Source organism: Triplophysa rosa, linkage group LG14 (genome assembly GCF_024868665.1).
Source record: "Triplophysa rosa linkage group LG14, Trosa_1v2, whole genome shotgun sequence".
Lineage (NCBI taxonomy): Eukaryota > Metazoa > Chordata > Actinopteri > Cypriniformes > Nemacheilidae > Triplophysa > Triplophysa rosa.
Genome location: NC_079903.1, coordinates 6,159,403 through 6,186,701, shown reverse-complemented (window position 1 = coordinate 6,186,701; position 27,299 = coordinate 6,159,403). Strand labels below are relative to the sequence as shown.

The window sequence follows — 27,299 nt, the reverse complement described above, 5'->3', positions numbered from 1 at the left end:
ACAATTTTGTTAAGTTGAATATAGCTACACCACGACATGGTTTTCAATAGGTAGACTTCAACACGTTCCTGTCATTTTGTTTATTATATCAAAAATAAGACACTTGAATGCATTAACACTGTTTGATGAAGTGTGACTTCTGCATTGGACCTGTCCTGTCCTGTCCTAACAAGCACCTCTAAAAATGAGATATGAGAATGCTGTTGTCTTCCTACAACAATGTATAGAATCACGTTTGGATCAAACTCCTAGACACGCAAATGAAAAAATGACATGTGAATGTAACAGTATAGGTTCAAAGTAGTAATGTTGATGGTGGATATGGGCTACTGCAGATATGTCTTCCAGAGACACTCAAATAATAAATCTTAAGCCAGGGAGCCAAAGTTATGTTTATTTACATGTACATACAACGTTTGCTTTTAATATAAAAATAATTACTTTTGACAATGCATTTTTCAAAAACAAACCTATACAGTAATCATGGTTTCATAGTGAACATGCAATGTCAAATATTTTCTGATCAATTTTAAACCATTTATTATATAAGGTATATTATGTAGTTATGTACAAATACTTCACGCAGTTTTTTTAATGGTTTTCAGGATTGTGCCTAAAATGGAAGGGCTTAAAAGTCTCGAACATCAGACTGTCAGAGTGGTGGTTTGTCTTCAAGCACAGGTGATGTTCTAGAAGGAGAGGGACTCTGAGACATCTGAGATAGTACTCTGTGTCGCAGCTCGGAGCTTTGCCTTTGTACATCATCTAGAATGGATTTGCTGAAGGACTGAAACATATAGAGAGAATATGAATGAGACCAGATCAATATCTGTACACACACAAAACATACATATCAGACACACAACCGTTCAAAGGTTTAGGGACACTTGAATGAAACGTTCTTCCTGATTTCATGATGCATATGAAAGGAATATTTCTGTAAAATAAAATTTTGCCAACATATTTATTTTTTATTACAATAAATAATTTGAATATAAAATGGTTTTGGAAAGGAATGACCAAATAATGAAGAAAGAGCAGCCAAAACCCATAATAAATTGCATTGAATTGCCTGAAGAATCTAGTTTTGATGAGTTTACACTTTACATTAGTAACACTAGGTTTTTTTGCACCTCAAAATGGACTGGCGTGTCTATATACACGCTTTGGCGTGATACCGGGTTGCATTGTAATGACAGAATTTGTTTTTGTCACATCAACGATACGGTGGTACAGATACACTCACCTGATTTTCAGCTAGTGCCTCTTTGGCCATATAATGTTCTCTTTTGATCTTAATCTCCACCTCTTCTGGAATATCAGGCACCATCCAGTCAATAATACGACCAATCAGGAGCACAACATGCTGAAAATCCATAATTTATGTTTTAATGTGAATTATGTGTTTATCATAATTATCTATATCTGTTCAATATTACTGTTAAAATGAAATAGAAAATTGATGGCTTTTACATAAACAAGATTGGGATTTACAGCTTGCTGAGTATTTTTTTCCTTTTACAAAGAAAACAAATATTTAAATTTAATTGCTCTGTTTTATTAGTGGCAAAGGCATTTCAGTGATTTAGATTTATAAACCGAACAAATTACACTTCAGTCTGATTGATCAATACAACTCATATGAAAACCTCAAATATAATGACAAAACTCAGACGTATGGCCAGAAGATGAAAGTAATCGAGTGTGTGCTTTCCTTTCTCATCTCTGAGGCCTCGATATCTAAGAGAAAAGGTAAAAGTTGAGTAAATTGTTATATAATTACTATATTATTTACATGTGATGGTTTATATTGTATACAAGTAGAAGATTTCACCATACATAAAGTACAAAAACTAGTCAAATAATATAAAACAAATAATTTAATATTTAAATTCCTAAAACATTTATAAAACAAAGCCTAAGGCCATTTATAAACAAAAGTAATATATCAATTTAGGCATACATCATCCGTTTTTATTCTGTAATCCAAACATAGTTATTCAAAATATTCAGGCACAAGGATTTATGGATATTTTGCCAGGTTAAATTGGAAAACTCAGTTCTTTCCCAGAATGAAACAGTGTGATTTGCTCACACAACACTCTTAAAAGTGCTGGATTGGCTTTGACTCATGCTGGGTAAATACTGGACAGAACACACTGCTGGGTCAATAAATGACCCAATGCTGAGTTATTCCAACCCATCTGCCAGGTTGTATCCACCAATGGTGGGGTAAAACAACCCAGCTATTGGGCTCATCTGCATTTTGTGTGTTTGTGACAACCACAGTGTTTACCTGCATGTCGTTTGGCTTTGATTCCAGTTGTCTGGTGCGACTGAGAGAGTAAAGTTGATATAGCCACTCATACTGCCCTCATTGTAGAGGTAATAGAGGCGCGGAAGAAAGTCAGATGTGAACGCAATCAGAAAAGCCTGGAAAAAGACAAACAAACAAACAGGAAAATTAAGGAGGTTTCTATATTTGAAGAATAACTATTACAAGGTCCTTAAAATGACATTTCATGCAGTGCTTAATGTTGCTGTATGTGAATGTAAGCAGTCTGCAAGTTGTAAAGTTGAAAGTGTACAAATAACAAAGTTATTGGCTTGGGAAAAGAGTCGACCCTGAATCACGCAAACGAGTCGTCTGTCATTCTAATTTCAGTTCCGCGTCATATTTGCGTCACTCATTGAATACCCGTCTTCGTTGCATTTGCAACACTATGACGGTGTACGCGGTAGACCAATCATAGCAGACTATGAAACACCTGATTGATGAGTTGATTCAGGTGTTTTATATAGGGAGAGATCTAAAACATTCTGGAAGGTGTGCCCCGAGGACCAGGGTTGGGAAACACTGGACTAGACCATCTGACCAATCAGATCAGAGTATAGGCTGACAGAAAGGAGGGGATTAGATGGATGAATCGCCGAACGAATCATTTGAGAGTCAGTCAAGAAGTAAGGTAACAATAACTGCCTATTATTAGAAACTGGAAGTGTTTTTACACCTTGTATGTACGTAAACTTTTTGTTGTGCACTCCATAAACTGTCATGGTCCTGTCCTTCTTGTCTTGAAATTCCTAGTTTTGTGGACAGGGTCATGACAGTACCATGTCTTGTGTGTGTTATGTCTTGTGTGGAGAGATGTGGAGGTTTGTTATGACATTGCGCCACGTGTCTTCTTGTCTCGTGCTTTGGGCCCGCCCCCTTGTTTCCCCGTCATTGTCCCATCAGTGTTTCATTTCCGCCACCCTCCCTCTGTAATCATCCCTCGTTAGTGTTCCCCTTTATTAAGCCCTAGTTCGCTATGTCATGTGCCTGTTCGTTTTGTAAATTTTGTAGACCTTGTTACTTCGTGTCTGTATGCAATATTCCACATCCAAATTCCCTAGTCCTGTCCTGCCTGCCGTGTTGTTTGGATTGTTTATTTTAAGTTATTTTGTACTCCTTCTGTTTCAGCCCCTCCCACCTCAAGCTCCGCTGGTCCTGCCCCTCCTACCAGTCTCCGGGGCAAGAGAGAGCGGAGGGAGTCCTGGGGACGGCATCGGACTCCTCCAGTGCGGAGCTGGCCACGCCCCCCACCGCATCCCTACAGCCTGCCATAAGCGCTGTAGGCCGCAGTAAGAAGTGGAAGAAGAGGTCGTTGTCAGCGCCGGCATCCAGTCCCGGTCCGGCAGCAGTGCCGGAGTTCAGTCCCGGTCTGGTCCAGTTCAGCCGCATTTCAGCCAGTTCTCCAGCCGGCGGCCCAGCCGGCATTGCAGCCGGCAGTTCCCCAGTTCACCCCTGGACCCTTGACACTCCCACCTATCCCCCTTGGAACTGTCCCCATGCCCTCTGCCAACCTTCCCTAACCCCCCCGCTCCAAGACAGGTTCCCCTACCACGCCTAGCTCTCTCCGCCCTACCGCTCCTCCCCACTCAGGCCCCAGTCCCTCCTAAATCCACACCTCCTGTCCCGCCCAAGCCTAGTGTCCCCAAGTTATATTCCATGTCCGAATTCCCTAGTCCTCTCCTGCCTGACGTGTTGTTTGGTTTGTTTATTTTAAGTTATTTTGTACTCCTTCTGTTTTGCCTTCTTGTGGGAAGTGTTTTGTTTTAAGTCTTATTTCAATCAGTTTTTCCCCCATCGTAGGTTTTTGTTTGTGTTTACATTTAAATAAAAGTTTTCTGTTAACCCTTGGCGCCTGGGTTCTGGTTGTGATTCATGACAATAAATCAAAGTAGAAACTTAAAAATCACAAAATATTCACTCTTTAACAATTTATACTCCGATGTATCCAAGTGTCAAATGCATAATTATTTATGGTGATAACACTAATAGAGTATATGCAAGAAACCTGTATTACTGTATGCCAGCTGGAATTACAGAGTACACGTACATTACTGAAGACTGCCAGGTAAGATATGAACTGCAGAATGGTCAGCCAAATGCCGATGTCTTGAGCTCTTTCCACAACAGGCCTGCGATACTCACACACAAACTTCTGGGCGTCAAGGCGTACCTCCACCCAGTTATTTATCAAAGCAAAGAGTGGGGCCAAGGGACAGGCCGCTACAAAGATGGTGATGAAACCAAACTGCAGCACTAAGATAAAGAGTTCCAAAATTAGTGGAGCAAAACTAAAATGACTTCCAGTTTAAAAATTAAAGTTTGCCATATAGTTTCAAATGAGTCTTCTGCTGATATCTGTTAAATAGAGGACTTACCCATCTCCAGATACTCATCAAAAAGCCCTTCACACACCAGAAGCCGATAGTCTGTTTCCCATGGGCCGAGCTCCATCTTGCCATCCGATTCAACATCTACCTCTTTATTGGGACCTGGCTTCAACTTCCTCTTTTGCCACCATCCCTTTAGTTTACTATATAAACACATGATTCATGGCTTAATTCTTAACATTATCTTTATAACGTGTTAAGAAAATCTTAGATATAGTAGACATAAAGACGTACGGCATGATAAATTCCTGGACGTTGCTGATGACCTGTTTGCCCACCATGATGACTAACAGCTCTTGAGCTAATTCAATGAGACATCCAGAGGATCCACACTACACAAAACAAAGACAGAACCATAAGTTACATGCATAAGACACATATTATTGGGTAAACTCTGAAGTGAAGTGATAAAGTATATGGACTGTGGGCGATGTGTAGAACAATGTGAACGAAGTTTGTTTGAATAGAACGAAGGACAAAGCAAAGCAGAAGATGAAGAGATCGTGCTGCCTACAGTGTAAACACTTACATCCTCATTTCGGATTCCTAAGAGCGTGCCATAGTTTCCAGGGTATCCAACAAACCTGTAATACAGATCAAACATTAGATGTCTGTCAGGTCTTCATGCATATTTATTCTCATATTCAGATAACCACCTGCCCTTGAAGAATGCAATGTAAACAGGAGATGAGTAGAAGTTGACAAACTGGAAGACAAACACCTTGAGAATAAATGCGTCCTCGTATTTGGTCTGAGTGCGGTGCATTTCTAGCAAAAAGTAAAATATAAAGTTGTGTTTTTGCATTAAGAAATTCTTCATCAGTATATTTACTGTACATGCAGTTAGGTGACTTACCCCATTGTGTCAGAATTTTGGCCAGGTATGTATACAGCCGCGATAACAACAGAATAACCACTAAATTAAGCATAGAACCAGTAAGACTAGCTATCCTACCAGCCTGTGTGAGATAAAAGATAGAAATGTTCTCTTAGTAAGCAATAGTGAAATCATGGTTCATTTGTGGCTATTACATATAAGTATGGTTGGTTAAATATGGTTAAGATATTTTTTTAAGTGATGTTAGTTTTGATGGTTTGAGTTCACGCAAAGATGAAAATAAATATAGAATTTACTCATTATTTTAGCTAATTACAAATATTTTTAGAAAAATATGATATCCTTACAATGTGAGGAGAGGTCCAAAAGCGAGGTTTTGAAAAGCACATCCATCCATCATAAAATCAATCTATACAAATCTAGTGGATTGTTGAATGTCTTTAAATTATGTGTAATTAAAAAAATCTATATTTAAAACTCATTTAGTTCATGTTTATAATATACATACTGTACATGCGAGCTTGTCATCTGCATGTCTGATGACTAAAATGATGCTTTGAATCAAGTGACAAAAAAGATCAAATGAGAGGTAATGTAACCAAAATAGTGCTTAAATATTTGATTTATGTATTTAATATTATGAGTGAATATGTTGCTTGATTTTGAGGTCAAGACATTTTACTAAATAAGTACTCAATTTTCCTAAATTGTCATTTAATTCATTATTATTGTTCAAAATTATTCATCTTAGACATGCTGTGCATATCATTTAGCCTCGAAATTTATTGATCCATCACATTGAGTTGTACTGCACAGACAGAGAATATTTTTCAAAAATTCTCTGTTAAAGAAAGTCATCAGTCAATTTTAACAGAAGCTATTCAGTTGTAAACTAAATTTCTCAGCATGCTGACTCTCTGTACTTCTTCTTTCACTCTACATGCACTCAGGGTGTTTGCTCATTTAAATGTTTTTGCAAATATATCTCACCTAAGAGAACAGGACAATTGCTGCATTAACCGTCCCTTCACAATCTCACTTTCACAATCTTCGTTATGAAAACTATATTCCAACATGGTCAGCCATGAGAAATGAAAAGAAACTTACTGAGAATATGAAGAAGGCATTCTGAGATCTGTAGATAATGATGCTTAAAATGGTCCGATACAGGATAATGCCCATCAGGAATATCAAAACCATGGAAATCTGTAAAGGTGAAGAATCATAGGGATTGCATTCTTAATCTTTTTGTGACTGAAGAAGACATCCTAAAGACAATGATCTAAACTCCCTTCAGGAGTAAGTCATGCATTGACTAACCATTAGAATGATGACCATGTTGCCGGTCAAAGTACGTCTCAGTCGTTGCCTCTCAGGAAAGTGGGGCTCCTCTGCCCCAGTCACAGGATTACGAACGGTCTTTGGTGCCAATGCTGTAAATTCTGGCCTTGGCCTCTCCTAATATCAGAAAGTCATGTTAGGAGCAATATTGGGAAATAGCAACAAACTGTAATATTAAACACCCTATATCCTTATAACCATTCTATGTTCTGTCATCACCTCAATATCTTCAAATTCAGAGCAGTCCCAGCGGTGGGCCAGTATGGAGTTGATGCGTTTCCAGTACTCCAGGAAGGTGACCGCCCACAAAGACATGAATATACTGAAGAACACGGTTCCTCCATTGTCAAATAACAAGCCTGCCTATTGCGAAGTTTTGAACAGGCAGTGTGAGTACAACATGTGATAGCATCTGAATTATAATTTGGAAAAACGTTTATTTATTATTGTTCGTTGGGATTTATTATGTCTTTTAAAAAGAAACCTAAGAATGTTACTCAGCATTTAATACAAAATCCTCAGGCCTTTCAAAGCTTGGTAAAATGGAAGAACAGTCACCTTATATGTATAGCAGATGCTGGAGAGGTTCCAGTAACTGCAGATGTTGCATAGCGGACACATGACAAATGCATCTTCACTGGAGCAAAGTTCTTCTCTATGGAAGAGATACAGTATTAACACATGACAAGGTCAAGGGTCGGGATCTGGGCAGGGTCATCAATTTTATTCAGTTATTGACAAGTAGAAGATTTTACTCACGCTGGAACGTCAGTGACCATCAACCAGACACCAAACAAAAATATGACTAAACCCACTACAGCTGCAGGTAACAGCCAGCCTGTGTAGAAGCCTGCAGAGAAGACAAATGAAAAAATGTAAAGTACAGATCACATGCAGTCCATTACCAGCCAGCTCTGTGTGCACTGTAGGTGAGGCATAATCGTACCAAGCCAGGCAAAATAGAGGGCTATCTTCTCTCCGAAGTACTCGCGAATATGATCCAGTGGCTGGTATTTCCTCCAGCAAGCCCATCGAGCCCAGTAATGATGAAGAATCTGCCTCATGTTGAGAGACTGTGGATCTACTGGAGTTGTCGGCATGTCAAATGGACCCTAATCATAAAATCCAAATGATTTAAATCATCATTAATATGGATTTTTATGGATAATTTCTTTATTAACAGCGTGGGAAGGTTTTGTGTGGTATGAACACATCAAATGGTTTTAGGATGCATATAGACGGTTTCAAAGTGACAACATAAACAAACGTTACTGCGCATGGGCACGTTCATGGAATGCCCTTAACTTCCAGTACACATGCACAAACAATAGAGTGCCTGTAGATTATTTCTGACAACAAGCTAAAGAAACCGAGGAGAACAATTACTTGGCTAAACTTGTTTCTCCATTTTTTTGAATTAAGACTGCGAAACCACTAGACCGCTAGATGTCAATACCATACGGTTTGTTAAAATGCGACAAAACAACAGGACCCACTCAACAAATTGTTAATTTAATCAAATTATAATACAACAAAATTCAACAAATCGTTGATTTAATACAATTGTTATACAATAAAATAACATAATAATATTAACCTAAATAAAATAAAATAAAATATAAATAGTTATATTATAAGATACTAGCAAGACCGATAAACAAAGACAGACCGGAAGTTGACTGCAGTATTAATCATGTATTATGACAAATTTCTTACTGACAGATAATAGAAAATCAGAAAATGCTGAGCAAGAAATATTGAAACGAATCAATATTAAACTGAATGGAAATGTAGATGTTGCACACCAGAACTACACGGTGAGGCACACGGTTGAAGAGAAGTGTCGAGTTTGATACGGTAAGGCAATGATCAAGCCAAAAAGTAAAATTGTTTTAGTGGTGGAGAAACTTCTTCCATTTTTATGAGAGATTCGAAAGACAACCACTTTTCTTTGTTATATCCCTGATAGTACTGTACGCATATGTAAACAAGAATGAATTTGTGTGTGTATGAAATATGTTTGCTGAGGTTATGTTCATATTATTGGTGTGGTTACGTACATCATTTACTCTACACACGTACCTCATGAAGAGGAAACGCAGCGCTGAAGACTTTCTCACTAACCAGCCTGCCAACGCCAACCTCGCCTCCCTTCAACTCTCCATATGGAGTCCTGGCTAAGATCTCATACAGCTTTAGAAGAGAAGTAAACAAGAAAAATCAATGTACGACTCTTCAGTTACTGTATCCAGAGCATTACGGAGATTAGAAGACACAAAGCCTACAGAACAAACATTAAAGTTTGGGAACAAGCTCTTCAAACTCACTATCTGGTGTCTTTGTGTGGGCTTGAAGAAGGTGTCTTTGTTTTCGTGACCGAGAAACCTGAAAGAAGCATCAAATTGGTGTAAGACAATGTGTTTGTGAAGGATGATAGCACTTCTATTTTGCATAAGCGTGTGGTAGTGTGTAAGCTGTTTGTCTTTGAGGGGGTGGTGTAGTCTATGTAAATATTTGAGTGCATGAACTTGTTAAATTTGATGCTCGTATCCTCCTAAACATGTGTGTTGTTTCACTGCTTTTGAAGAAACATTTGATCCAAATGCAAAGCCACAGCTGTTTGAATTAAGCACACGGTTGCGTGTAATTTGAGATTCTTGTCCAGTGTATCTCTAGTACAAAGGAAAAACTTATTTTCGGCTGAAAGGCAACCGAATCCAGTGTAGTACCTCTCAAGTTTATTGCTGCGAAACTGACAGGTATAGTAGTCCAGCGGAAGGTTGGGCACATCCTGGGCCATTATGTTTGGAATGTGCAGTTTGTCCAGGACATTCTCCGACCAGTTTGATATCGGTGTTGTCACGACCTGTAGTCACAAACTATTAATAGATTGTACATTGCAACACCGTCTCACTGCAATATGTAACTATTTTACAATGCGGTTAATTCATGTGAATTTGCACTATTTCATTCGTGCGTTTTAGTATTTAAGCTTTCGCGCCAGTAATGGTTATGTTTAGGGTTGGCTTCAGTATTACTATTTTCGGCTAATTACACATTTTCATATTCATTTAATATGCAATAATATGAATTAACAACCTTGTAAAATAGTTACAAGTTCCCGTGAGACTTGTGCGTTGAGTATTTGTAAAAATGTGAATCATTTGCTTTGTGGTGTGCATAAAAGATCACATTTTACCTGTAATGGTACCCGAAGGCTGATCTCTTCAGCGTAATAACACAGAATATTCCAGGGGGCGCTCAAAAGAACATACGTAGTTCTTGTTTTTCCCTGCACAACCTCTTTCTGGACACATTTGAATATGGAAAGGGACATTAAATGCATTGCATAACCTTTCAGTTCAAAATGTATCACACATGTTTTTGTTATGTCTCTTTTTATAGCAATATGTGACCCTGGACCACAAAACCAGTCATAAATCGCACGGGTATATTTGAAGAGTTTGGTTCTAAAATGAGATAACTTAGTTTTTACATTCTTTCTAAAATCATGTTTTTTTAGTATGTTATCATGTTTTTATTGTGTTTTTGCTAGTTAGCTGTGTTTTTTTAATTGTTATGTCTTAAATCAAAACAAACCAACTGCAGTCTGATTGATATTAATTGGAATGCACAATAAAAAAACATGATTTTAATTTTTTTTTTTTAAATGGCGTTATCTCATTTTGGAACCAAAATCTTCATATGTAACAATAGCCAACAATATATTGTAGTCCTATGGGTCAAAATGATTGATTTTTCTTTAATTCCAAAAATCATTAGGATATTAAGTAAAGATCACGTTCTATGAAGATATTTTGTACATTTCCAGTGGATGCCGCAAAATCGCAAAGACAAATGGCCGGAAACATGCCTACAAACTTTGCTCGCTACTGCTCTTAGGGAATTACCCGCACTGTAAGAAATCTGTAAAAAACAGAAATTTTCTGTCAGCTGGAGTAATTTTTCCCGTAAAATTACAATATACTGTAACTTTATATAATAAATTGTTTTTTTTTGTAAATTTGCTGTCTTTTTCTGTAACTTTACAGTTTTTGACCGTATTTTAAAAATAAACTGTAAAAAATAAAATCTTCTGGCAGCTGGGCGTTTTACGTTTTTTCATGTAAAATTACATGTAAATTTGCAGTCTTTTTCTGTAACTTTACGTTTTTGGACCGTGTTTCAAAACTACATAAAAACATCTGTAACAAAAACAATAAAATTAAGTTTTTCTTACAGTGATCAACTCTGGTGTAAAGCTTTGAATTTCAGCTTTGGTGTTCATCTACTCTCCACAAAGTCATTACAGCGCTAAGCCAATAGAGAGTGTTAAAACAAACCTGCTATGAGGAACGGCCTGCTACAGCGCTTGTGATGGACAACTTTAAAGGCGATTTTCTCAAAATTTAGATTTTATATATAATAGAATTCCAGATTTTCAAATAGTTGTATCTCGGCCAAATATTCTCCTGTCCTAACAAACCATAATACATCAATGGAAAGCTTATTTATTTATTTCAGATAATGTATAAATCTCAATTTCGAAAAATTGACCCTTATGACTGGTTTTGTGGTCCATTTCATGCTAAATGCAACTGTAGTTCTATCCACAACATACTGTATGTAGCATCCTTGTCCATTATTTGTCAAATCAAAAGGGAAAATGTGTGGACAGTAATGGACTGATAATGAAATGGAATGTATAGCACCACAAACATACAGTATGTAACATATTTAAAATAACATCACATTGTTTGGAAAGTATAACTGTAAAACAAATACTAGCCAGCATGTGTTAACATGAGACCACTGCGATATAATCTTTTCTGTGCAAGGTTATTTTCAAACCAGTCAACCCAATATTATACATACAATGCTGACAATGGAGCCAAAGGGCACCCATAAACAGTGTATACCAGAAGGTCATCCACCTAGAAATGTAATACAAATGATGAGGGTTTGAACCTTTAAAGTATATTACCAAATGTACAAGCTGCTTTTAAACCCACTTTGCATTTATTCTATTGAAATAGTAAAAAGTTTTTGTAAACCAATAGGGATCAGAAGAAAAAAGGAGTTTGCCATACATCCATTAATAAAGAATAATTTGTATTGTATAATACAGTATACTTTCATAAATCAAAGAATCAATAAACTTCAACAAGTAAACAGAGTAGTCCCTTATTACTCTCTCTTTCTCACAGACCGCAATTCTTCATGTGCACTGGTGCATGATCTGATTCTACAACAACAACAAAAGTTTGTATTTCCGAGATCAAAGTGTTTTGGTGCTATGTTTTTTTTAATAATGCATTTTGCAGTTTCTTCAACTGAGATAATCTCTCAACACAGATCTCTGATATGTTATGTACCGTCTCCTGATGAAGGCCGGCAGTCTGGAGTCTGGAGAGGAATTCTGTCCTCCACTTTCTGTGGGTGTCAGGCGAGGAACTGGCTGCTTCTTCGTCTGATTCAGCCGACTTTAAAGGGTTCACAGACTCCTCCCAAACCAAAACAAAATCTGTCAATAGATACAAAATTATGCCATTAATTTGTGTTTATCTTTTACTAAAACTTTCAGCATTTTTATCTTGGCATTACAAATATGTTGATAAACCTATACATACACTGTAAAAAATATATATTTTACAGAATTTTTTGCGGGTTTTTATGTATTTTTGAAATACAGTCAAAAAAACGTAAAATTACAAAAAATACTTTTTCATAGTTTATTTCTGGCCCCCCAGCTGCCAGAATTTTCTGTTTTTTTTAAGATTTCTTTTTTCACAGTTCATTTTTGAAATACGATCAAAAACTGTAAAATTACAGAAAAAAGACAACAAATTTACAAGGAAAAACGGGGAAAACTATTTAATATATATCCTTATATCCTGTAATTTTACAGGAAAACAATATTCTATGGTATATTTCTGATTCTCCAGTCTACAGATTTTTTTACAGTGTATGAGAAAGTACAACCAAATCTCTCAATAATAAAAAAAAGATATTCTTTAATGATGGTGTACAGTATACAAAGTGATCAAGTGATCACACATTCTTTGACTCTTTAATATTTTGGTATTTTAAGAACAAAGCGTATCACATTTATTTATGAAAAACTCGTTTCCTTGAGGCATTCTGTCCGAAAATACTCACCAATGCGAGTGACCCCGTCACTAAACAGGTTCATGTTTTCCTGAGGTGCGGCACGCATCTGTGTATGACATATAGACATCTCCATCGCAACCATACATCAATACCAACAACTGCTCTTGTGCATGCAAAGCCGAAGAGCATTATTTTCAAGACAATCCCAAGGAAAATACTCTAATGAGCCTCTTATCAGGAATATTAGGGTGGAGTTGTGAGAAGCTCTAGGAAACTGTAAGAGTTTGGCATGCTTGTGTTACATTGTTAAATGGTAATTAGCTTCCTCTCTTTGTGACTTCTGATGGGTTTTGTAAACAATCTGCACTTTTCTCTTCAACAGTGTAAATTAGAAGATAACACAAGCTGTTCTGGTACCTTCATGCTACCGTAGGTTTGTTCAGGCTGATCGGAGAGGGCGATGAGAGTAGCATTGTCCTCTACTAAATTCTTCTTTCTTTTCATCGTCACCCCTGAGCCAGCGTTACTCTGTTTTGTCCGACTGCAGACGGATTATTTTTCTGCCCGCCTTTTGATACAGCGCAAATAAAAAAAACTGATGAGGAGCATAATGCAAGAGTGACGTTAGAACAACTTAGAGTATTGTTCCTCTGGGGGAGAAGGGATCAAAGCTATTTATAAGTATAAAGGTCTCCTCATGAAGTAACTGACAACCTGTATCTAATAGCCTGATACTGAGACAGTAGATGATGGAAGTTATGACTATAAAATCATGCTATACAGAGATCCAAGAGACAATCTAATACCAGCATGTTACTCACTCATTAATACATTTGCTGAAGAAACAACAGTTTGCACTAAATGATCCAATTATAAAAGTGCACTGTGTCCTCAGAAATCCCCTAAAGATCAGAAGTCTCTTAAGTGAACCGTGATACACAGAACATCAGTACAAACACAATCGCATGCAGTTAACTACACATGAACATATCTCCAGAAGTATAGAACACTTGAAGGGATAGTTCACCCAAAAATGAAAATTCTTTCATCATTTATTCACTGTTGTGTCTCATTACAAACCTGTATAACTTTCTTCTGCAAAACACAAAAGAAGATATTTGGAAGAATGTCGGTAACCGAACAACACTGGATGCCATTGACTTCCACTGAGACTTTTCTCAAAATATCTTTTTTTGTGTTCCACAGAAGAAAGAGTCACATACAAGTTTTGAACAACACAATGGTGAATAAATGATGACAGAATGGTTATTTTTGGGTGAACCATCCATTTACGCCTCACTAAATTACATGAATGTCAATGCATTAGCCTACATAACAAAATATCAAACCCAACGGTATTTATTTAAAAAACAGCACATTTTTCATGGAAAACATTTCATGAAATATTAGTGTGCTTGTTAAATTGTAATATTAAGACAGTTATACAGATAATAGTAATACAGATAAAAATGCTTACATATTTAATACAATTAATGAAAAGAGTGGTTAGTGTCAGTTAGGTAATAAAATACTGCTCGGACACGTGCGATCACATTGCAGACAAGTAAGACAAAATGTCTAACCCAGTGACATGTGTTAAAGTCTGGCTAAATTGTACTAATACTTTGTGTAGGTACTGAAGTTTCAGCGCTGTCTTCATTAGTCACTTTCTGTGTCAACAACACCACCCAGACGTTAAGCCTGATATCTGAAAAGGATGTGTTTTTCATGCACTACAGAATACTGGTTGAGGATGTTATTTGGGAGGTTCAGCGAGCGCAACCCTCCCACCAATCAAACAATCTGAATGTCAAATCTGGGTCATGTGCCAATGAAGTATCAGGCAGTAAAAATCTAAGTCAAATTCTGCTTTATTGTCAATTCTGCCACATGTACAGTACATACATATAGAGGATTGAAATTGCGTTACTCTCAGACCCATGGTGCATACAAATAACACTACACAGAATAAATATATATATATAAAAGTATTGTATATAACTATAATATGTAAATAAAAACACTGTAGCTTAAAAGTCAGAAAATACTAGTTAAAATACTAGGAAAATGCTAAATACTAAGAATTTTTGTAACGTAATAGAATTTTGTTTGTATTACAATTGATCTACAGACTAAGACTGATTTACAGTAATAATCGAACTTAATTTTCTGCTATGTGCCAAAGAAGTGTGACTTCACATCAGGCTGCTGGATTCGAACCCTGTCTGCCGTAAAAAAAAAACTAGAGCTTAAAACTAAGACTAACTAAACTTTTGAACAAGTGTGAATGAGAAATGCATTGCATTTCTTCATCCAGTAGACACTCTTTGATCAGAGCCACTTAGACACAATCATTTGCTGAAATATACAGTAATACCATTCAAATCCACAAACCAGTTGGTTAAGACAAACTTTGAATGTTTTCAAATGTCCGTCTGAAGGTTTAAAAAAGTTTAGAAAGCCTTGTAAGGCAAAGACACATCCATTTTAGACCATTGGATTTGTGGAATGTTAGATCACCTTCTACATCGAACACTTTTAATCCAATTACGACATAAATTGAGATGACCGTCTTTAGTTTGGCGGTAGCTTGAAAACTATTGGAGAAGCTCCAGCTGATAATGTTGGTTTCAAGTTAAGAATAAAAAAACTTGGCTGGCATTATATAAATACTACCTTAGTATGCAGCACATGAATATTAAAACTTACTGTATATTTCATTTCCACACTACAGTTTTAGTATATGTCTCTGTCAATGTTATCATGATTAGATTTTGCATCCTCCTTCTCATTTCTCACCTGTAATTTCCGTCCTAATGCCGTCTCTCCTCCTCTCTGCATCTGTGGCAGCTCCAGTTGTCTTCAACTCAAAGCCTTCGCCGTTTTCTTTAAATTCTTCTCCAAAAGTATCATTTGTGTTACCACCTCCCTCAGCACGCCAGAACTGTGTGAGGGCACAATCCTCCAGCAGGACGAGGACTGTAAGCAATGAGGAAACAGAGCGGTAGAGTCTGTACAGGTCTTGTTTGCTGTTAAGGAGGAGTTTCTCTACTTCACTCACAAACACACACATTTGCAAATACACACTCTTGCACACATTGAAACCAAACAGTAATAAATATTAATTGTGTCAATCTTGTCAAAGAATATGCTTTCCTAAAACAGACACATATTAAGAATTCAAATGGAGAATTTATATTATAATATAAGCACACACTGAAAAAAATGATTATATATAATTATATAATTATGTTAATGTTTTTAACAAAAACAAGTTAAAATAACGTAAAAATCTTGGGAATAAAATCTACTAATTTTGGTTGTAAAGATTTTAAATATTTTGTTTGAGTCATTTGAATTGAACAAATTAAGTAAATCCAACTCAATTTTAGTATGTTAAAGGTCAAATTAAGTTTACTTATTTATTTTGTATATATATATGTATAAATATTATTTTGTTTACTTTAAGTAACATTTACTTGATATTTTAACAAAAACTAAATGTATTTAATAAGTAGAATTTACTTGATTCTAGTTAGTAAGGTGTACTTGAATTATACCAGTAAATTTTCATTAAAAAATGTTTGTGCAAATTCTACAAGTTCTTTTTTTTCAGTGCAGTTTTTATTGTATAAAGTTAAATGTGTTTAATGTAATGTAATTACATTATCCAATGTACATACATAATCCAATGTAATTTATACAAAACGCAACTAAATTAGAAATTAAACTGAACACGCGGTCTTGATAACCGCTGCATTTTTACGATATTGTGACAAGTAAAGTTAAAATAACTTAAACTTTTACACATATCTGTAATTTCTGCTCTTGCATGTTTAAAATATATATAAAAATAAAAATGTATATTTAAAATGCATTTCTTGTGAATGTTTAGAACATAAACTCAAATACAATTTTCTTTTTTATAATATATATCCTTTATTGGATTGATATTTGTCTAGGTGGAACATTGCACTACACGACTGGCAGAGCATCTTGTCCTGTCAACTAATATATCAGGGAATGCCGTCTTTAAAAAAAGGAAAAGAAAAACACAACAAAGACAGTGTAATCTCTCAAACACCAATGCCAGCTGTACAAGTGAGACATGAAAACAAACACCACTTGATTAAATGTTGCATGTACTTTATAAATTAAATAAGGCAACGATCTTCATAATTGAAGAAAAAAGCAAGTCGACGGACAATATCAGCAACAAACGGCAGCAGGGCGGACGCTCTCAGCCTGCTCTGTCCCATATCAACGGAATGTTGTACTGTATGTGGCACATTTAATGACATTCAGAAAAATAACAATTCACATCTATGATTTTATCTTCTTTGACACTGAAAGTGTTAGGGTCAGAATATCACCAATACCTCCATTTCATCAAGCCACAATCTAAAAAATGGCTTTCATCCAGTAAAAAGAATTGAAAACAGAAACTTTATCAGGTCTGAACAAGTATTTTTTTTGATTGGCAACTTGGTCTTTGTGATTGAAATCGTGAATAAGCAGGTAAATAACACACTTCATGGCAAGTACTGGCTATTTAAAGGTTTTTAAACATTTCAAGTTTCCATTTGACTTTTAAACTTGAAGTCTAGTATATATTAGACTACATATGTCCTGTACATTGTATTCCATATGTCTATACTTTTAATAATTAAGGCCGAATCTAAATCATCCTGGCACCTGACACTGCCTCGCATTCCTTACGAAGCCCAACAACATTAACACCACAGAAAATATGTATGATTTATAAGAAATATATGACAAAGTCTGAGCCATTCAGTCATATAGCGTACAGGACATCACCAATGCAAACCTCTATAGAATTAGACTTAAGGTAAAGCTTCAGGGAGTGATGCCGAACAATAATAATAATAAAAAACAACAACAAAAAACTAGATGGAATTGGAATTAAAAGCAGGTAAATCCAGATTAACCAGATTCTATGTCACAAAGAAAGATGTCAAACACTTTAATCTGTAGTTCATTCACATTATACTGCACGCTCAGGGTCAAAAAATGATGAGGGATGATCTGCATACAGCAAAAATCGAACCTGAAATTTTCAAATAAAACATCCATCTCTGATGCAACACCCCGAAACACTTTTAATGGTGCTGGGACATTTAGCAGAAGGTACAACTGTTAGGGCAAACGTCATAGAAACGGTTAAGAATATTTCAAAAAAGGAAATAAGAAAAATATGTCTCGTATATATTTTGACTTAACTGGATACATTTTCCTGCATTGTGGCATCATTTTTATTACAGAAAGTCATACATGTCTGGGCAGTATATGATGTACTGCCTTTAATATTTAATACTGTAATAAAATAATATTGTTACAAAAAATAAATAAAATCTACAAAACAAAAGTAAAAGTCTGGAGGCTTAACTTAAGAAAACGAGAAAATGTGTAGGTCAAATGAGTAAATGTGCTTGTCTTAAAAATAATGTCACAATGCAAAAGTCTTATTGATCCAACAAAAATGCCGAATTTTCTTTTCGCAAAACATAATTCCATTTGTTTCTTTCGATTTTGGGGAGAATCTCACCTTGCGATTCACCCTTTTAGTGGTTTTCAGAATATATGATAGCACTTCAGTAGACTTGACAAAGTTCTGCACAAGGCAGACAACAGACGTCTTACTTTACCGACACATTTACACAGAAAAACATCACACGCTCTCACAATCACACGATTTAAGACAAACCCAGTAATTAGACAGAAAAAAGAATTCTGATGAAGGCAAAGCAGTGCGGATTTCCACTTTCACCTACGCAAGGAACAAAACCGAAATTGTTCTTTGGCAACAAGCAGTTTAAAATGAACACTTCATTTCAACTTGGTCTGGATCTAAACATGACACCACATACACAGGTGGGATGAACAAACAGTGGCTATCCCTGTCATTCATAAAAACAATCGGAAAAACACACTTTCATCTTTGAAAGAACTTCCTGTCGGGGTCACAGTTGTCGTTCAGCACTTCCTGTGAGGTCATTACGAGATTATGGAACTTCCTGTGATGTCATCATCACAGGTAGAGCCGACGCATTTCCTGTGTGGTCACAATGAGGGACTCCCAGCAGCATCACAATGGTCATGTTCTCCATCCCAGACGGCGAGAAATCAAGCTTGTTGTAAACAGGGAATGAAGCACGGAAACACACATATGCACTGGACGCACGGATTGTCCCCTTAGTTGTCCCCCAACTTCAGGAAAGGAATAAATAAAACGTGGTGTGGCGGTAGAGGAAAAACAGATATCAGTCGGCCCACAACACTGAAGAAGCTAAAAATTGGCAGATGCTCGCTTTCTCCTCGTATGACTTTGAGCTCATAAATAAAAAACTGTGCTTGAGAAAGAGCCAAAACTGTCCGTTCAGATTTTTTGGCCAGGCTGGTCTGTGCAAGCAAGCTGGTGGCACCTGGTGTCTTCGGGGTAACGGGTTTACCACACCTCACAGCGATGCCCTGAGTTCATGGAAGACCCCAGCGGGCACTGGAAGTGCTCTGCGAAGTCGGGAGAGTTGGACAGAGTGCCGATCACGCGGTATTTGGGCGGACTGTGGGGGTCCGTCATCAGACCCTCGTGAGCACTTTCTGGAGTTCGAACTGAGCACCACACCTACGGAGAACAAAAGGAAATTGTCTGAGAATTAGCCTACAAACTCTGTTTTAAATAAAGGATACACCAAAACATAATTTCTGTGCCAATATATTCATTGTGATATTTTGTTTTGTCATTGTGACCTGGTCTAAAATTATTCCACACAAAGGTTCCCCCTTTTTTGAATGACATAATATATTGACATACTGCTGTTTTTACATAAATCTGCCAATGTGCAATAGCATGAATAATGTATGCCCAATGTCACTTTAGATCAAATTGCCTGTAACATGTATGCTTTTAAATATACTGTATACTGTACGTACAGTGATTAAAGCAAGATTATTTTGTTATGAGTTGAGTTGGCGCAAGGCAATACCTGTGCAAAACCCACAAAGAAGAGTTGGTCGTTGGTCAGATTGACAGCTGGCAGTCTCTTCTCTTCTCCGTTCTTTCGCACCCATGATCTATACGCCTGTATCAATAAGAAAACATCCAAATGAATTATTTACGTCTATGAAATGCTATATTGTCATTTGTACCTATAACCATAAAGAGAAGTGTCCAATCCTGTCCTGTAGGGCCAGTTTAGCTCCAACTCTAATCTAAGAACAGCATTTCTAGATGTATTGTGGCCAAACCTCAGGAGTGACATAAAGTCATCCAACAGCAATGTGAAAGACTGACAGCATGACAAGACACATGAAGACTGCGAGAAAAATCAAGGTCATCACATAAACAATAAGTTTTGAACTTTTCCTAAATACATGTAGAACTTTGCAGTATTTGAGGTTTGGGGAAATACAGAGCATCTTTTCTGTTATTTTGACCTGTTTTTCTAGTTTTCATTTTCTAAAAATAAATGCAATCAGATACAATATTTTTTTTTATTTGTTCGAAATAATGTTCACAGAATGAAACAACAATGATAATTTTACCTAAACATACACCTATAAATAGTAAATTCAGAAAAACTAAAAATGATTTTGAAATGGTCTCTTAATTTTTCCCACGACGCTAGACAGGCAGATAGCCTGCAACTTTCAAGTAATCCTTGATTTGCTGGATCAGATGTGTTTTATTAAGGTCTGAGGTATACTCCACATACATCATTTTGAATGCATTCATGCATATGCAGAGATCAAACCTTATGTTCTTCACAATGATGGTCAAAGTGTATGTAGTTATCCAGTGCGCATGCTTTAGCTATATGGAGTGATGATACTGCATGTTGTTTTAAACAGAAGTAACTTACATGGTAAGCAGCTTTCAAGCCCCCATTGTCAGCTATGTTTTCTCCCAGTGTCTGTTTTCCATTAATATGCTCTCCATTGATGGTGTACTGATTGTACTGATCCACCATACATTCAGTGCGGTTCTTAAACGCGTCGACTGATGAGTTTTGCCACCATGGTCGAAGGTTTCCATCTTTGTCGTATTCTCTACCTGTTAAAGGTGGTTCGTCCAGAAAAAGGTTATTATAGTTTACTAAAATTATTAAAACATTTCTGTCGAATTTCAGTAAACATTATTTATATTCTATTATTTTATATATAATACAATTTTATATATAATACATATATGCCCGGTTTCACAGACAAGGCTTAAGACTAGTCCCAGACTAATATGAAAGTTTGCGCTGTCTTAACTAAAAATAAATTGCCCTGACATATCTTAAAATATGTCATTGCCATTGTTTTGTCTCAAGATGCACACCAGTAATGTTTTCATCAACGGTATTTTAATAAAAGCAAATTAAACATGCTAATTAATTAATTAGGTATAACCGGGCCATAGTTTACTAAAACTAAAACTATGAAAACATTTCAGTTTAATTGTATATTTATATTCTATTATTTTATATATAACACATATTAAAGTTATTATAAATTACTCAAAAATGTTACAAAAAATCTGTTGATTGAAATAAACTAAAATATCAGCATAAATATTATTTAATAAACTTTAAAAACTAATTGGTGAGGCACCATTTCAAAGTTTTGTTGAGTTTAAGCTAAGGCATTATTTTTTTAATAAATATAAAAATAAACTAAACATAAATAAATAAATAAAAATATAAACAGCAAATAAATTGACAAAATTGCTAAAAAATGACTACAATTAACACGGAAACTAAAAATAGAAAAATAAAAACTTGTTTTAAATATGAATAAAACTACAATAACACTGACAACAAAACTATAATTATTCTGGTCCAAAAATGTTATTTGTCTCATCAATTTCCATTACTAATAATGTGCATTCAATGAACAGTGAAAAGACCATTTAAAATGTACAGAAAGATCTCTTTCTGAAAAACAATTCACAAACAAATCGTGCTAGTCTGTGTTTGTGTGTGTGCTAACCTTGATCATCAAATGCGTGTGTTAACTCGTGACCCATGACCACACCGATGCCACCGAAGTTCAGAGCTCTGTGAGACATACACAAACATCCATGATCAGCTTTAACACACTTGTCAACAATGCAACTAAAGATACACGTTTTCAGGCAAGCTAGCTATTTCAGACGGGACTTCTCACTTGGGGTGATCTTGGGCGTAGAATGGAGCCTGTAAGATTCCTGCGGGAAACACAATGCCGTTCTTGGTTGGCATGTAGTATGCGTTCACTGTGGGCGGGGTCATACTCCATCTATAGAAGAAAAGATTCTGTCGTCAGGTGTTGGCAGACATCTTATAGTATATATATAAAATATTAACATCTTCTGTATAACACGCACACACACACACAGTTGAACTCACTGGTCTTTGTTTGGTTGCTTGCGGAGCTGGTCGGCCATCACTCGCGCTGAGAAGTTGTAGAAGTTGATCATGTTCTGGAAGAAGTTGTCCTCCATGACCTCATACTACAGGCAAAACGCATCACACTGTGCATAAGCTCAAACATTTTAAATGTGAATCGATTAAATAATTTCATGTTTGTGTTAAATATCAAATAAATCAAGTATGGATTATAATAAATAATTAAAGAAATGCTTTCAATTATTTATTCTGGTTTCATTCTTCGCTACTGTTGAAAGCACAACTTGACTGTCAAGTCAAGAGTGTATTAGACGTTTATATTTAAAAGGGAAAAATCAGATTTTTCTTAATCTGGTGATGTATAATAGGTAGGATCGATGTTAATAATCTTTTTTGAAATCAAATCTTTCTGCACTAGCCACCTTTTTCTGGGAAAGAAAGAAGTCTTTTTTTGACACAAATGGACCTCAGGCAAAAATGTGATACACTCCTTTAAAGCACTGAATAATGAAACGGAAGAAAGCAGCACTATGCATTTGTCGCCTCACCCCATCATACACGTCATCAAGCTCTTTGGGGTCCAGAATGAAGTCTGGAAATCCGATCATGTCGTAGATGGCATCCGCCTAGAGTCAGAAAAGACACTTTATCCTGCATTTCTTGGCAAGCAACATGTTTACGGTTAAGCTGTTTTCGCGCCAGGTTGAATCCCAGACAAATCCCAAAGTTTTGCATATCCCGTCATGCGGCTGTCAGTAACGCTCTCATCTGCTCTAACCTTGTCCTTGGCAGCCTGTCGGGTCTGTTCATCCATCCAGTTCAAGTCATCCAAAGCGTCTTTGAAAGCTGTGCGGATTTCATTGATCATCTCCTCTGCCTGTGTTTAGAAAGACAGGATGAGGTTAAGTGCTCATTACACACTGCCGCCACATGGGGGCAAACTCACATCATGAAATTCTCTACACAACTATCTGTATGTCTGGACGGCTTGAAAACTTTTTTGAGGTTTTTAGAAATGTGAATCACTCACAATTTCTTTGCTTTGCTTGTCAAAGGTGGCTTTGACGAAAAGAGCACCCAATGCAAACCCAAGAGTGTCGTCTGTGTTTCCAATGCATGTCTGCCAGCGTGGAGTACAAGACTGGACATGAAGCGTATTATATATAAACAAACAACACAGAACAACCAGAAACATGCAGTCATGAAGCTGTCATAAATGTTTCAAATGCACATATATTCTGTAAACATCATTTTTGTTTTGAGCACCATTACCGGGTGAGTAAATGGTGACACAAATTTCAGTTTTAAAGGGACAGTTCACCCAAAAATAAACATTCTGTCTTCATTTACTCACCCTCAAGTTGTTCCAAATCTGTATAAATTTATTCTGATGAACACAAAATAAGACATTTTGAAGAATGTAGGAAAGCAAACAGTTCTGGGGCACTATTGACTAGCATTGTAATTTTTCCTACTATGGTAGTCAATGGTGGCCAAGAACTCTTTGGTTACAAGCATTCTTCCAAATATCTTTCTCTGTGTTGTTCATCACAACAAAGAAATGTATACAGATTTGGAACAACTCGAGGGTGAGTAAATGAGTTCCTATTCCTTAAATTCACACACGTACCTTCTTGGTGCCATAGAGGCTCTCTAGTAGCTTATCCTGAGCATCCTCAAAGCGCTGGTCAAGACTGGATGCTGCTTTCTGCACCAGGTTCCAGATCATGTAATTATTCAAAAGACTGAGATGGAAATGGAGAGAACGTGTCAGAAAGGACAAACTTCTTGTGTGTGTTCATTTGTTTATAAAGAGAGCGAGCATTACAGAAGTTGTAAGAGCGAAGAGGTATTAATATCCTTCGAGAAATGTTCTGACCCACAAGCTAAACACGCAGAGAGGACGTCCTCTGCCTGAACTCTGATTGGTTGTTACTATAGAGACAGATGTACCTGCGCTCGGTTTTGTTGATGAGATCTGAAACCTGTTGCAGGTATTCCTTAGCGTAGACCACCACGGGCTCAGTCTCATTTAACTCCAGCGGTGAGAGGGCGGAGTTCATATAATCCAGCCAATCAACTGCCGGAGCCAAGCCCTGTGACCAAAACAACACACCTCATTCGTCAATGCGTTTCATTTTGATTCACTATTAAACAGATTGGATTTATAGGGATAGTTCACCCCAAAATGGAAATCCTTTCATCATTTACTCACCTTTATGTCATTCTAAACATGTATGACTTTCTTCTGCAGAACACAAAAGAAGATATTTTGAAGAATGTCTGTAACCAAACAAACATTGGACCCCATTGACTTCCACAACTGAGACATTTCTCAAAGTATCTTCTTTTGTGTTCCACAGAAGAGTCACATACACGTTCTGAATGACATGAGGATGAATAAATGATGCTTAGGGTTTTTGCATGATCTTTCCATTTAATGGAGGCTTAACATCATGAAGTAAACTTACAACTAGAATAAGCGAAGTGATGCAGAATCCTTCTGGGATTTTATGAAAATCAAGAGAGGAATAAAACCAGCATCTGCCATTGCGCAGCAGCAAAATGCATCAATTTGTATGTTTTTTAACACATTTCATATACGGAGGGTCTACACAAAGATATACGAGGCGAGGCTCCAAAAAAATGTCACAAATTAAAGATACACCGAGTAATTCTTTCTTCTGGTCATGCAAACACTTTTCTTTGCCTGGTTGCAAGCATAACAATCTCTATGAGTGACTGCATGTTCATATTCGCTCTCCCTAAAACAAGCAGCAGGATAGACTCCAAAACCCGCATGTTTGCATTCCTCAAACCCAGATGCAGTTTTAGCCGATGTGCCCTTGGGAGTCATACAGCAAAAACCTCCATCATAAACAGACAGTTAAAAGTCCCTCATTCACATAGCCCCCTCAAGTCTTAGTCTGTAGGAAGAAAACAAATTAGCTGACTAAAATGGATCTTTTAGTTTTATGAGGTCATGGTGGAGCTGGGATTATTTTTGAATAAACTCAGAGCAAAAACTTTTGTGGATACGCTAAAAAACCATGCAAAATATTTTAGTGACTCACACGTCTCGGATAATGAGAGCTGAGATACAACAAAACCTAACATGGCTTTACTTCAGGCTGACAGACTTCAGATCGGGTTTGCCCACGGTGTTTACTAACCATCTGATGCACACCAAACTTTTTCAGCGCTCGGTAAACTGATTGCCAACGCAACTTTTGCAAGCAAGGGAACACAAGATACTGTTTTTAGGGTACATATTTTTTCTCAAATAATGGAGTCAGGTAAGATTACAATTTGATTGAACAATGCAAGACGATGGCAACTGTTTGCAATATTTGTTGCCGCTAGTGAAATTGCAGTGTTTGGGTAAAAGGTCTTGTGAAGAGTAGAAAAGCCTGAAATGTAAGAATTCTCTCAGGTATCACATCTTTGAGCTCTCCGGCTGCCAGAGAAGGAAATGATATGAATACATAATGTATCAGCCTTCCAGATAAAGACTTTGGAATAAAGTTTCAGTGTATAGTCTGCAACTTTCCCACAAAAAAAATCACCTTACATTTTTACGTCTTACATCTGTCAAATCACATGAAAATGCAATATGTAACTTTTTCACCATTATTGCACAAATCAGAATAAAGCTCAACCGTTCCTGCCACCTTTTGAAGGCCTCTTAGGTTCATTTTATTTCTATTCCTGAGATCTACAATATAAACCAAACCAATCATAATTCATATCACTTTGAAAAAGATATAAAGATAAAACTTAGTTTCAAGCTTTGTTGGGCTACTTTTCAAATTTGCAGCGGGTTGTTTACAATGTTTAACAATGGGCGAATGAAACGAGTGGATGAGATCATTCATCAGCGCACATACATAGAGCACTATGGTAAACATACGAAGCATAAACGAGCGTGCACCAAATGATGTTTTATTTAAAAAGTTCAGGAGGAGCACGTGCAGATAACTAACCTGGCTGGCTTTCCATGACCAATCTCACCAATCAGATAACTAACCCGGCTGGTTTCTATAACCAATCTCACCAATCATCCTTTTAGTTCGGGGAAAAAACCCATACAAATAGACAATACGCCTTACCCTCATTCTCTCTACATTTTCGCAGCATCCCTCCTCCACCCCAACTCCTCACCATCAGCCCGTTTTTACCGCAGCATAACGGGGGGAACGACCCGAGTCCGGAGGAACTACCAAGCTGGCTGGCTCCAAAACAGAGCAGAATCTCATTGAGCCCCATGTTAAAATGGACAACTTTACAGCACAAATAAACATGTTTACAGCCTGGAACAAAAAAATATTTTGGTCTATATAGGTCATTTCACCCTTCATGCCAACTGTGAGGAGGGTGATTTTTTTTTTATAGCTCACCCGTTTAACTTATATTAGGCCTTAAAATTCTGCAAAATAGTTGCGTGGCCACTTGAGTGACAAGCGCCTCTGCTCCAAACCACGTCCCGCCTCTTTGCCCATTTACGATTATCCGGGAGTGACGCGCGATGCCAAGATGGCGAAGACCGGCTCAGCCTACTTTAGGCTTCATTTTTACTCTTCATAAACCTATGGGTAACGTCACGGACACTACGTCTACATTTTATACAGTCTATGGTCAACTCACTGTCAGAAAAAAGAAAAAGAGCGAGAACGCGCAGCTGGTATCAATACTGTGGTACATGCGTATTGGAACTGTTTCAGATTTTCAGTATCGATACGTATCGAAATATCAATATTTTTGACAACACTAGCATGTAATGCATAACAAGGTCTGTAGAATATGTATTTAAGGTATAGTAGAGACTTTTGAGTTTTGGTATTGGGGTGGGGTCAATGGGCTAGTTTTGATTGGCCATGGGCATGTTTTGTCACGCAGAT

At 36.8% G+C, this 27,299-nt stretch overlaps 2 protein-coding genes across 4 annotated transcripts in view; both read right to left on the bottom strand.

Moving 5' to 3' along the window:
• Positions 1-382: 382 nt before the first annotated feature.
• ano7 (anoctamin 7) lies at positions 383-15,966 on the bottom strand. 2 transcript variants are annotated; one of them, XM_057351203.1, is made up of 24 exons: positions 15,812-15,927; positions 13,430-13,580; positions 13,061-13,118; positions 12,277-12,425; positions 10,101-10,208; positions 9,631-9,767; positions 9,229-9,286; positions 8,984-9,094; positions 7,848-8,013; positions 7,661-7,751; positions 7,460-7,556; positions 7,121-7,264; positions 6,881-7,018; positions 6,668-6,766; positions 5,579-5,681; positions 5,379-5,490; positions 5,252-5,306; positions 4,957-5,054; positions 4,711-4,865; positions 4,383-4,588; positions 2,297-2,433; positions 1,650-1,740; positions 1,247-1,366; positions 383-787 (listed from the first exon to the last, which is right to left on the bottom strand). In XM_057351203.1, the coding sequence occupies exons 2-24, from the start codon at positions 13,514-13,516 to the stop codon at positions 653-655; spliced, it is 2,655 nt and encodes an 884-aa protein (XP_057207186.1). In that variant the 5' UTR covers positions 13,517-13,580; positions 15,812-15,927; the 3' UTR covers positions 383-652. The 2 variants fall into 2 exon arrangements, with proteins under 2 accessions (XP_057207186.1, XP_057207187.1); XM_057351204.1 differs by lacking the exon at positions 13,430-13,580 and having other exon boundaries at positions 15,812-15,966.
• A 904-nt stretch (positions 15,967-16,870) lies between these two features.
• The window catches only part of ece2b (endothelin converting enzyme 2b), a 70,629-nt gene continuing 60,200 nt past the window's right edge, over positions 16,871-27,299 (bottom strand). Inside the window, exons 9-19 of one of the 2 annotated variants that reach the window (XM_057350882.1) lie at positions 24,355-24,497; positions 24,032-24,146; positions 23,432-23,542; positions 23,180-23,278; positions 22,950-23,027; positions 22,402-22,505; positions 22,181-22,291; positions 22,004-22,071; positions 20,893-21,083; positions 20,017-20,112; positions 16,871-19,655 (exon numbers count right to left, since the gene is read on the bottom strand). In XM_057350882.1, coding sequence (XP_057206865.1) covers positions 19,479-19,655; positions 20,017-20,112; positions 20,893-21,083; positions 22,004-22,071; positions 22,181-22,291; positions 22,402-22,505; positions 22,950-23,027; positions 23,180-23,278; positions 23,432-23,542; positions 24,032-24,146; positions 24,355-24,497 — 1,293 coding nt within the window. In that variant the 3' untranslated portion in view covers positions 16,871-19,478. The remainder of the gene's footprint in view (positions 19,656-20,016; positions 20,113-20,892; positions 21,084-22,003; positions 22,072-22,180; positions 22,292-22,401; positions 22,506-22,949; positions 23,028-23,179; positions 23,279-23,431; positions 23,543-24,031; positions 24,147-24,354; positions 24,498-27,299) is intronic. The other variant, XM_057350881.1, reaches the window with a different exon arrangement.